We start from the raw sequence: 12,889 nt of genomic DNA, 5'->3' as shown, positions 1-12,889 counted from the left end.
TACTAAAAACAGTTATCAAACTACTATTGAATTCACCTACTCGTCAGTTAAAACATTGTGAATCCTGATCACTTTTTCTGAAAAAGTTGTTATTTGACATCACCTTTGATTATTTTGCCAGCACCATAAGACTAATCCCTCTGGTTATCAGTTGTTCAACTATTAGAAAAAAAAAATCACTTGAATTAAAAGTAAAGCAATGCAAATACTGAAATAATATCTATGTTTCTGCCTTCACACTGCTTATTTCCTAAAGTAAAATATGCTAAGTTTCAGTACTAGTCTGGTCTGAATATAATACTTCAGCTCGAGCTCATCCAGAATTTACTTTGATTTATCATGTCATATTTCTTTTTACAAGCCATGGCTCTTTTTATGAATAATAATTGTCCATATTAATCTCCTTGATCCAACCATCTATCTTTCTTTGGTCCAAAATCAGGCATTCCTGAGAAAACTTCTCATTTTTGGCACTTTACAGAAGCGTGACATATTGTGCTCTGCTTCTCAATTTCAGTTCCATTAAAGTTAATGGAAGCAAATTTCACATATGCATATATTGCTATCAGATGGGAATAACTTTTGTAGTCAACACTTTTCAAAACCTTAGCCAATTTTATGTCCATACTACTCCTGCTTCTCTTATCTTATTGGGTTCATTTCTGGTAACAAATGTAATTTGTTGCACTTCATCAAATACTATTTAAGTCCATTAACACAACACAAATTGCATGGCCCCTACCAAGCCTCTTAACTACAATGTTAATATCACATTTATCAAATCACACTGGCTGTCCTTAATTAGTTAATCAGTGTGAATGTTGTGACTGTGAACTGTGTCACTAGACAGACACTGAAACAAGTTGATATCAATTCATCATGTCTATATTCATCACAACAGGCTAGTCTCCTGGAGACCCTCTCAGTAGAGTCTCCCAAACACAGAGTACATCATTTTTTTTTATATTCTTGAGCACAGTAACTGCAGGTAATTCAATACAATTTCAATAGCTACATTTCAACATTGAGTCTGATAAAGCTACAATGGGAGTAACTTCCAAAAGTTCATAAGCCTTTCCTGGGATAAACTAGTTCACAAGGATGATCTGAAAGCTTCTGAGGACAGAAATTCCAGGTCCCCAAAACTAGAGTAGTGAGGAGTGACTTTTAGTACACAAATATCTTAGCTGCTGATAGATCAAATAAACCTGTGACTGTGTTTGGTGTGCTATGTTTCAGTATCAGTCTGGTCTGCAAGCTTCCTTGCAAAATGGTGCCATTGTTGACTGGTTTGATGTAGACCAATTAACGTGCCTCTATTCTCTTATGTTTGCCTGATACACACAAGAAAGTTTCAGGGTCACTGCACTTTGCAAACCATTTCAGCAGGCCCCTGCCTGTGCTCTGTGGATAGTACTGATTGTTTACAAAACTTTAGCAAGGTCTTTGAATGGACTTCAAAAAAGCTTCTTTCAAGGTTCCTCCTGGCAGATTAGTCAGGAAGGTTAGACCACAGTGGAGCCAGGAGAAGACAGGAGATTGTATTCATAATTGGCTCAGTGATAAGATGCAGAGAGTGAAGGTCAAGGATCATTTCTCAGACTGTTATCTTGTATCCTGTGTATGGCCACAAGAGTTGGTGATGGGAACTTTCTTGTCTGTAACTTCTATAAACAATTTAAATGTGAAAGGTCAATAAGTTTGCAGATGGTACTAAAATAGGCGGTGTTGTATATAGTAGACTATAAGATATAGGAGCAGAATCTGGCCATTCAGCCTATCGAGTCTGCTCTGCTATTCAGCCATGGCAAACCAATTCTCCTGCCTTCTCCCCATGACCTTTGACACCCTTACTAATCAAGATCCTATCAACCCCTGCTTTAAATATACACACTGACTTGGCCTCCTCAGCCATCTGAGGCAATGGATTCCACAGATTCACACCCTCGGGCTAAAGAAATTCCTCCTCATTTCCTTTCTAAGGGGACATCCTTGTACTCTGTGGTTGAGCCCTCGGTCAGACTCCTCCACTATTGGAAACATTCCCTCCATGTCCAGTCTACATAGACATTTAAATATTCTATAGAGATAGTGTAGAATGGTTTAAAAATTACAAGGGCTTATTGATTAACTGAGTATATGGGCTGAGGATTTGCAAAAGGCTTGGAATTCATATAAATGCTAGGTATTGTATTTTGGGAGATGTAACTATGTAGAACTTGTGCAGTGAATGCTAGGGCCCGGCATGTGCTATGGAGTAGAGAAACTTAAGAGGGAAGGTGTATATTTCGTTAAAAGTGTTGTCCCAGGTGTATAGGGTAGTGAAGAAGGTATTTAATACACTGCCTTTATTAGTTAGGGCACTGAGTTATGTTACAGTTACATAGGACATTGTGAAGCCACACTTGAAGTATTTGCATAGGTTTGATCACTCTGTTATAGGAAAGATGTTATTAAACTAGAAAGAGTTCAGGAAAGATATACCAATGTGTTTTTTGCAATTGTGGACCGAAGTTACAAGGAGAGGTTACATAGACTAGGACTTTATTCCCTGGAATATAGGGTTTATACGATCATAAGGGGCATCAACAGGATCAAAGTTTGCAGTCTTTTTCCCAGAGAGTGAGTGGGTTTCAGATCACAGGCAGGAGATATAAAAGGGACATTGGGGGCAGCTTCTTCGAACAGAGGTGCTACTTATTTGGAATGAACTACCAGAAATAGTAGTTGAGGTGGGCACTCTAACAACATTTAAAAGCCATCTATATAATTACATAGATAGGAGAGGTTTAGAGGGATATATGCCAAACACCAACAGCTACATGCTAGGTCATACAGTTGGAATGGAGTAAGTGTGCTAAGGGACTTGTTTACATGCTATATGGATCTATGAGGTTGTCCTTTTAACTCCAAAATAGTTGTGGCTTGCAATTTACATTAGGAACTGTAGACTGGTTCTCACATGGTATATTCATATGATTCTGTAACTCCTGAACATCTAACAATGAAATGACTGCTTTATTTGGTGTATATTTTAAAGATTTTCCACCAAAAGTTGATAAACATGATCGGTAACTGATGAGTTTATACTCCTCCATTCATTTTGAAAAGGAATATGGTGTTTGGAATCCGCCAGTAGCTTGACATTGCATCAATTTCTAAGAGTAGCATATTTTACATAATTTTCACTTTGTCAAATTTGTACCAGGTGGTATCAGTCCTTAAATATTTCCATTCTTCCTAGGACTTGTTCAATGTTCCTCATTCCGTATGACTCTATAACTACCTTTATTCCATTAATCTCTTTACTTATCATGGTTGTGTCAAATGTTCCCTTTCTTGGTAACATCACCACAAAGTACACACTTAGAAGATCAGACTCGTGGTCTACCTCCAGAAAGGAAATCAGCTGATTGACATCTGTGACAAGTTTCTTAATGTGCCTATTAAAGATCTTTGGTTTCCTTTTACATTAGCTACTTACAAATGTCTAACTTTTGAGTGAAAACATCTCGATTAAAAATGTTTATAGAAGCACATGGTGGAGTTTGTTGCCAGCAATTAACTTATGCAGATATGTCCATCACAACTTTTAATTTTTGAATGTGAAATAAATGTACTGTATCTTCCATAATATCTGCCACTAACTGAAGAAAGCCAAATGGAAGAAAGTATTCATCACAGATTCTGTAGTGTTTGTTACAGAAAAAATACTTCAGGAATAAATGCAACAGCAACAGCAACATGCATTTGTAATTGAAGTCATGGGAAAATATAATATTTCACTGTAGCAATATCTAAGTGTCAAGGTGCTTGAGCAATGATGTGAAATGAAAGTCAGAACAAATGGACTATTTGACTGCATTGCTGTTTCTTTTATCCAATTTGACACAAAACTTATTGGTCACCAGTGGAAATAAGGGCAATGAGGAGATTATTTCAGATCAAGAAACTTTGATTTTATTGCATTATCAGAAGTTCTATTTCCTTTCATTTTCAGCTGCTTCATTGTTGAGTATCCAAACAGATGAGCTACAGGAGGCTCTCACCTCTCACTGTGTAGTGACTCGAGGAGAAACAATTGTGCGTCCCAATACAGTCGAGAAGGCCACTGATGTCAGAGATGCTACAGCCAAGGCTTTGTATGGCCGTCTCTTCAGCTGGATAGTCAACCGCATCAATGCCTTACTAAAGCCAGAGACATTTCTGAGGTAATAACATCATCAATCATTTTTGCTCTATTTAACTGACGTGCCATAAGTGGGGAATCGATGAGTAATAATATCACTTTCTAGGAAGCAACCTAGGCGTGCATTTCTGCAGCTTGACCGTCATGCTTGCATGTTCAGGTTAATTTGTCTTTCAATCAAAGAAAGTCAATATATTTAGTAAGACTTGCCTGCTGTTTACAAGTTTTCCTGAGGGACACACGCATTATATAAACCATATTAGGCAGAACCACAATTATACATCCAAAATAAAACTATGAACATTTAAATGTGTTTATTCCAAAAAATGTAGATAACACAATCCAATAGATTTTGGCTGCAAGCAAAATTTTACACCAGCTTAAATTATGATTCAAAATAATTGTAGAAACTGAAAATATTTAAATTAGAGTCTATGGTTTAGTATCAGGAGATCTGTAACATACATATTTGGGAATGTTAATTTAAAGAATGGTGAAGGCTGAAAATCCAGGAAAGTATCATATTTTAAATTTATATTTGTATGAATTAAATGGCAACTTTTGTTTTAAGTACTTGATTAGGGAACTTAAGGTAAAGGAACCATTAGGAGAGAATGATTAAAATATGATAGAATTCACATTGCAGTCTGAGAGGGTGAAGCTGAGTCAGATGTGTTAATATTACAGAGGAGTAAAGGGAACTACAGAGGTATGAGAGAGGAATTGGCCAAAGTTGATTGGAAGGGGACACTAGCATGGATGATGGCAGAAATGCAATGGCTGGAATTTTTGGGAGCAACTCAGAAGTAGCAGGATAAAAACATCTCAAAGAGGAAGTATTCTAACTGGAGGATGAGGCAACCGTGGCTGATAGCATGTCAAAAACAGCACAAAAGCAAAAGAAAGGGCACATAATAGAGCAAAAATTAATGGGAAGTTAGAGGATTTGGAAGCTTTTAAAAGTCAACAAAAGACAACTAACAAAGCAATAAGGAGAGAAAAGATGAATTATGAAGGTAAGTAAGTCAATAATATAAAAGATAATACAAAAGACTTTTTCAGATATACAAAGAGTGAAGGAGAGGTGAGAATGGGTATCAGAGCATTGGAAAATAATGCTGGAAAAATATTAATGAAGGAACAAAGAAGTTGCAGATGAACAGAAGAACTATTTTGCCTCAGTCTTCACTGTGGAAAACACTAGCAGTATGCCAGAAATCTGAGTGTCAAATGGTAGAAGTAATTGCTATAACAAAGAACAAAATGCTTGGCAAGCTGAAAGATCTGAAGGTAGATAAGTTACTGAACCAGATGAACTACATTCCTTGGTAGCTGAAGAAATTGTGGAGGCATTAGCAGTGATCTTTTATGAATCCTTAGATTCTGAAATGGTTTTGGAGGACTTGCATTTGTACGGAAACGGAACTTGTGCAAAGACTGTACCGCAAATTAACAGCTCGTGATTACATTAGATCTACCTCACAACGATGGCCAGCTTAACGAAGGCAAAGAAACCAATACTCTTTTACAATTAGAACTCACGGAGGCTGTACTCTTGTTCCAACCTAATATAACAAAGAACATAGACCATTATAGCATAGGAACTGGTCATTCGGCCCACAATGTTATGCTGAATTACAAACGTTTGTAATTGAACTTGTATGTAGTTGCCTAACTAAAAATCTAGCAAAAAAATTTGGGATAAGACCATTGCCAGAAATGTTCCAAGTAACTGTGATAAATAATGCTGCATTACAGCACCACCTGGAAGCAGAATGCTATTCTAACGCAACTATCACAGAGCAAACAAGCCTACACATATAGACACTTGACAATGTGTTCAGTAAACTTATAACTGTATAACAATTACAGCACAGAAACAGGCCATCTCAGCCCTTCTAGTCCATGCTGAACGCTTACTCTCATCTAGTCCCACTGACCCGCACTCAGCCCATAACCCTCCATTCCCTTGCTGTCCATATACCTATCCAATATTACTTTAAATGACTATATTGAACCTGCCTCTACCACTTCTACTGGAAGCTCATTCCACACAGCTACCATTCTCTGAGTAAAAAAATTCCCCCTCGTGTTACCCCTAAACTTTTGCCCCCAACTCTCAACTCATGTCCTCTTGTTTGAATCTCCCCTACTCTCAATGGAAAAAGCCTATCCATGTCAACTCTATCTATCCCCCTCATAATTTTAAATACCTCTATCAAGTCCCCCCTCAACCTTCGACACTCCAGAGAATAAAGACCTAACTTGTTCAACCTTTCCCTGTAACTTAGGTGCTGAAACCCAGGTAACATTCTAGTAAATCTTCTCTGTACTCTCTCTTTTTGTTAACATCTTTCCTATAATTCAGTGACCAGAACTGTACACATTACTCCAAAGTCAGCCTTACCAATACCTTGTACAACTTTAACATTACATCTCAACCCCTATACTCAATGCTCTGATTTACAAAGGCCAACGTATCAAAAGCTTTCTTCACCACCCTATCCACACGAGATTCCACCTTCAGGGAACTATGCTCCATTATTCCTAGATCACTCTCTTCTATTCCATTCTTCAGTGCCCTACCATTTATCATGTATGTCCTATTTGGATTATTCCTACCAAAATGTAAAACCTCACACTTATCAGCATTAAACTCCATCTGCCATCGTTCAGCCCACTCTTCTAACTGGCCTAAATCTCTCTGCAAGCTCTGAAAACCTACTTCATTATCCACAACACCACCTACCTTGTTATCACCTGCATACTTACTAATCCAATTTACCACCCCATCATCCTGATCATTTATGTGTATGACAAACAACATTGGATCCATTACAGATCCCTGAGGCACACCACTAGTCAATATAACTTCATCAATATAATATCAAATTTTTAAAAAAAAAGCTTTGTGCGTCTTTGCAAACAGAAGTGATCACCTTGGCTCTGCAGGTAGATAAAAATATTCTGCAGCTTGTTTAAGTGAGAGTTGAATCCATCAGAGATGGCAAATCTGAAAATGTAACTGAGTTCCATTTACCAAGATATGACCCAATTCTATGCTTTTCTTCTTCCCAACCCTGTCATAGACATCACCTCCAGCACCTTGCATGCTTTCCTTGCCGTTTACCTTATTCGGTGAGCCTCATGTTGCCAGCACTTCTGTTGCTGCTTCTTTCTGGTATGCAGTTGACTGATGTCACGAGGATAGCTAACTTACGACTGTGGGTGTAAAACCCTATCCCACTCTCACCACCCACGTGTAACTCACAAAAAAAATCCCTGTCATCTGTTCACTTTACTGACTTATATGCCCATTCAAGACAACTAATTTATCGCTAATTAATTTATATTACAGTGATGCTGATAATAATGTTGACAAAGGAACAGACATTGGAATTCTTGATATATTTGGCTTTGAGAACTTTAAGAGAAATTCCTTTGAACAATTATGCATTAATATTGCCAATGAACAGATTCAGTTCTACTTCAATCAACACATCTTTGCCTGGGAACAGGTATCATCAATTTATTCCTTACTATAAGGGAATCTTGTATTAATGTGTGTCCGTGGAAAATCTCCATTGTTTCTGCAGTAGTAGTGGGAAAAGCTCATTAGCACCAACATATCCAATGGGATAATCCACTGGTGGGATATTGTGTCTTTTGGCTATATCTCAACAGCAGCAATGTATCTAGCATGTTAATCACATTTGCATCAATGTGACTCCATTAGCATCAGCATGCCTTCTGTGCAAATACCATTAATGTTGATGAAGCTGTTGGGCAAATACAATTTGAATCAACATGCCTTTTAGGCAAATCCAATTAGTAACAATGTACCTAAGGGCAAAATTACATCAGCATCAATTCATACAACAGGAAAGTTCTATTAGCATCAATATGCCAGTTGGTCATATCCCATTAACATCAGCCTACCTAACAGGAAAATTTCTTTTGATTAAGATGTTGAGCAGGGAAGCTCCATTATATACATTTTACGCAATGTAATTTGAATCAAAGGTATTCACTGTGAATAAAGGGGAATGAAAACACAAGTATGAGAACCATTTTCTATCAGGACTAGTTCAAATTGTCATCAGTGGGAAGACGACCATGAAGTGAACTGTTTAAATGACGTGCACACGTAATGCACAGAAATGCGCTCAACTCTGATTCAGACAGGCTGACTTAATACGCACTGTCATTACAGAGCCTTGCCTCAGCCAGCAAAAAATCAAATGTGAAGGATGTAGTTTAGAAAATAATAAAGGGGCTAATGGAAAGTGGAGCAGTAATCGTGCTCTCCGTCTGTTGCTCACCTTCACAGATAGGATTAGAAACATTAACTGGCTGTTTTAGGAGCCACAGTTGTCTGTTTATTACAGATAGAATACGGATGATATAAAGGCCATTTTTTTGTGGTGTTAATGCATTTGATTGTGTTACAAGGTCTAGATGTCTCTGGAAGTGTGAAAAAGCCCACTGATGTTGCAAAGTTTACTCCATCAGCCTGATGCTGTGAACTACTGAAAGCATTTGCTTGGTCGTATTTATTGGTCTACAGTTACACTAAACAATTAGGGAACCTTGTTAATAGGCAATGTTGCCACATTTGCTAGCTACAATAAACTCACACATTGCTGAGAAGTTTAGGTGCCCTGTTTCTGTATTAAAAAGCTTCAACCTAGCTGCAACCTGCCTTAAACCCAACAAGGACAGTGTTAAAAGAGCTGGAATAAGAGGGCAGGCACCTAATGCACTTTTGAGAACAGACTTCCTTATGTAATGAGCTGCTTGCCTCAGATTTTAATTTACATTCATAGGTGAGGCTAGCTGACTTAAAGTCTGGCAACTGAAAAAAGTCAGGGATAATGGCATGGAAGAGGAAGGAGGCTACCCAGCATCGTAAGAGGAGGATTGCTTCTCCTTAAACAACAATTGCATCTTTACCCATGAGCAACCTGTGGTGAACTACATATACCTTTCTGGACACGCCTACCCACTGACTGCTCCTGCAGCTCCTCCCACTGACCGTGGCTCCTCCCACAGACCCCCCGTATAAAGGCGATTGAGGCCTGAGCCCTGCCCTCAGTCTCCAGGATGTAGCATGGTGGTCAATTGCTGCTTGTTCTTTCTTCCAGTCAATAAAAGCTGATATCTCGCCTCACATCTCAGAGAGTTATTGATGGTGCATCACAACCTCTCCCTATAAACATATCCCATCCACCGCAACCACTGACTTCCCCTTTGATATGATCACCTTCCCCTACCACAACCACCAGTACCTTGCGCTATCACTATCCGCAATAGATAAAGGCCTGCACTAATCATCTAACAATTCTACTATTCACCTGTACACCAGAGGAAATTTACATTAGCCAGTAAACCCATCAACTAAAATCAAAATCATTTGTGAAGAATCAGTGGGAATAAATTAATTGTTGACATTTCGTGTCTGAGTCCTGATGCAGGTTTTAACCTGAAGCATTGCCTTTTCTCCTATTGTGCTGACTTCCTCCAGCAGATTACTTGTTGCTCCACATTGCAACATCTGCAGTCTCTTGCATCTCTAAAATAATCCATCCTTAATCAATTCACAACTTCTCCAATTTACAAGACAAATTTGCTTAGCAATATTATACATGGAATATGAGTTAATGAAGAAGACAATAGAACTGAAGTAAAGTATAGCAGATGCTGGAAATCCGAGAGATGTAGCAAAAGGATGCAGATCGATGATGATGAATTGCTGTCTCCTCTTCTCTCCTCAGATACTGCCTCAGTATTTCCAAGAACACAATGGAATCAGATTAATGTATTACTTTCTCTTCAATTCTCTCCTAGAATGAATATCTGAATGAAGGGGTGGATGCTCGGTTAGTTGAATATGAAGACAACCAGCCACTACTGGACATGTTTCTGCAGAAGCCCATGGGCCTTCTTGCATTGCTAGATGAAGAAAGTCGATTTCCCCAAGCCACTGACCAAACACTTGTTGGCAAGTTCATGAAATAATGATTTAATGATCAATGATTTTTTTTAAAGAAGATATACCATTACGTTAGGCTATGCCTTTTTGCCAAGGTTTACGGTTATTTTGACAATACTATACCCTATAGATTGTAAACATATTTTCATTCTTAAATTGACTTGGAATGCCAGCATCAGTAATAAATTGCATTTTGCCTACAGGGAAATTTGAAGACAATCTCAAATCAAGTTACTTCTGGAGACCAAAGAGGGTTGACTTAAGCTTTGGAATTAATCATTATGCAGGAAAGGTGAGCACTCATCAGTAATCATATACCTTACAACAGTACAAACTTGCAGAAAATATAAAGCTCAATCTTGTACATTCAATTCAAATGAAAATTCCAAAAAAGTTCAATATCCATGGATGGGTGTTCATAACTATGTTTTCACCAATGTAATTTAACCTTTCATCTCAGTAATTGTTATTACTAGGAACCTTAGTTCAGAGTTTTGGGACTACAGATTTAGCTGCCCTATTTTTGGCCATCTGGTGCATTGACATAAGGAACTATAATTAATCTAAAGTCTTTTGTGTGCAACTATTCTCACTGTAAACAGCACCCCTTTGAGACAAGGGTTAGAAGAAAATCTCTTGGACCTCCTGGCTCAACAGTTAATGATGCCTTAATAAGCCAGTTTCTTTGTTGCCTGTTACCATCTGAGAAACTGGATATCTTTGATGTCCCCAGACAATATAGTTTTGTCATTGCCCCCAAACAAGCATTAAGTCAATTGGTGAAACACTAGGAACAAAGCTTCAGAGAGACTTATGGACCTGTGTGTATAACAACTAAGTCTTGTAACCAACTTTGATAGAAAATACCAAATTTCTTTTCATTCTGGTATTGAATGACCAGTGTCTTAGTTTGAGTCTATGAACCCTGGTGCTGGACACTCCAGGTGAAAGAAGCATCATCCCTGCATTTACCTTGTCAAGCCACATTAGAACTTTGAATGCTTCAATTAGAAACATAGAAAACCTACAACATAATACAGGCCCTTCGGCCCACAAAGCTGTGCTGAACATGTCCCTACCTTAGAACTACTTTGGCTTCTATTTTTCTAAGCTCCATGTACCTATCCAGGAGCCTCTTAAAAGACCCTATTGTTTCCGCCTCCACCACCGTCGCCAGCAGCCCATTCCACATAATTACATTAACTCTCACTTCAAACTGATGAGTAAGTATACCCTGACGTCAGACCTGCACATGAACGCTCCTCCCATCCTCCACTCAGCTCACAGGAGTTGCCTGCAGCCTATTTAAATCCAGCTCTCAGCTATAGTATTGTTCAGTCATCGAACCAGCCAGCTGCTCTGAGCCTTCAGTTAACTTGTTACCTGTGGTTTAGTATCTGTTTTCACTTGTTTTGTGGCCCCTGATGGAAGATGATTTTGAGAATCAGAATCAGGTATAATATGTGCAAAAGAGAGGGAAAAATGCTGAGGTAGTACTCATTGGTTCATTGTCCATTTGGAAACCTGATGGCAGAGGGGAAGAAGCTTTTCCTGAAATGCTGAGTATGTGAGGTCATAGGCTGTGGTCCTTTACATTTCCTGACACCTGCCTGCTTAATCTTTTCCTCATAGATCAATCTACTCAAAGATTTGTCGAACATGATTGCCTTTCCATTAGCTTCATGTAATTCTACCCAGTTCTATTACTTTATTGTAACTCCCCTGTTATCTCTTCCCTAAGGATACTCTCATATAGAAGTCAGATTAAATGGACATAATTCCCTGTTTTGCCTCTTTTGCTCCTTTCGTAAGTACTAGGTTTGCATTTTCTGCCTTTAAGTCTTTGGGATCTGTTCTAGAATCGATAGAATTTTTGGAAGATGACAGTAGTGCATGCCACATCTCCAGACAATGTAGGTCATCAGACCCTATGGCTGTGATGCTGAACCTATAGCATGTGCCCAAGATGGCACAAACAAAAATTTAGTTGCCTTTTGGCATGCTATGCCACACCTCAATTCGTTAAAATTGACCAATAATAAAAGATATACATAATGAATATGTTTACTGGCAAATGAAATCATGAATGCGTTTTCACACAAAACCACTTATGTCAGCTTGACGCTTGCGAGAACATGTGATTTTGAGGAATATGTTTTGAAATAGGAAAAATAGAAACATAGAAAACCTACAGCACAATACAGGTCCTTCAGCCCACAAAGCTGTGCCGAACATGTCCTTATCTTAGACATTACCTACGATTGCCCTCTAATTTCCTGAGTTCCATGTACCTGTCCAGGAGTCTCTTAAAAGATCCTATCGTATCCACCTCCACCACCTCCAAAATCCTTGCAGACCTGGTGCACATATCAGTATTTGGATTGTAAATGGTTGCGATAACAATACTACAAAGACATTATGTTATATTTCAATATTTTTTAAAAGATTAACATTAATAATTTTTGCACTGGCATTCTAAAATGTGTAATTCATTTCAATTTCTCTGTTATACTTTTAATAGTAAAACAATGAATACACAAAAATAAGCAAACAGACTCAACCCTTTTCAATTAAAAACTCACTAATTATGTTACCAATTCATTAATCAATGATAATCTCTGCTCAAAATTGTCATGGCATGTGAGAGAATTTTTTAGATTACCACCAGTTTGGGTACAAGCACTCAAAAAGGTTTGTCATCCTGTCCT

At 38.2% G+C, this 12,889-nt stretch overlaps 1 protein-coding gene across 1 annotated transcript in view; it reads left to right on the top strand.

Annotated features, from left to right (window-relative positions):
- The window catches only part of myo3a (myosin IIIA), a 243,667-nt gene that overhangs the window by 89,718 nt on the left and 141,060 nt on the right, over positions 1–12,889 (top strand). The window contains exons 14-17 of the mRNA XM_059971447.1: positions 4,001–4,211; positions 7,548–7,707; positions 10,037–10,190; positions 10,385–10,473. Of these exons, the coding sequence (XP_059827430.1) occupies positions 4,001–4,211; positions 7,548–7,707; positions 10,037–10,190; positions 10,385–10,473 (614 nt within the window). The remainder of the gene's footprint in view (positions 1–4,000; positions 4,212–7,547; positions 7,708–10,036; positions 10,191–10,384; positions 10,474–12,889) is intronic.

Source organism: Hypanus sabinus, chromosome 6, assembly GCF_030144855.1.
Source record: "Hypanus sabinus isolate sHypSab1 chromosome 6, sHypSab1.hap1, whole genome shotgun sequence".
NCBI lineage: Eukaryota > Metazoa > Chordata > Chondrichthyes > Myliobatiformes > Dasyatidae > Hypanus > Hypanus sabinus.
The sequence above is the reverse complement of the archived record's forward strand: the minus strand, read 5'-3'. Positions and strand labels throughout refer to the sequence as shown.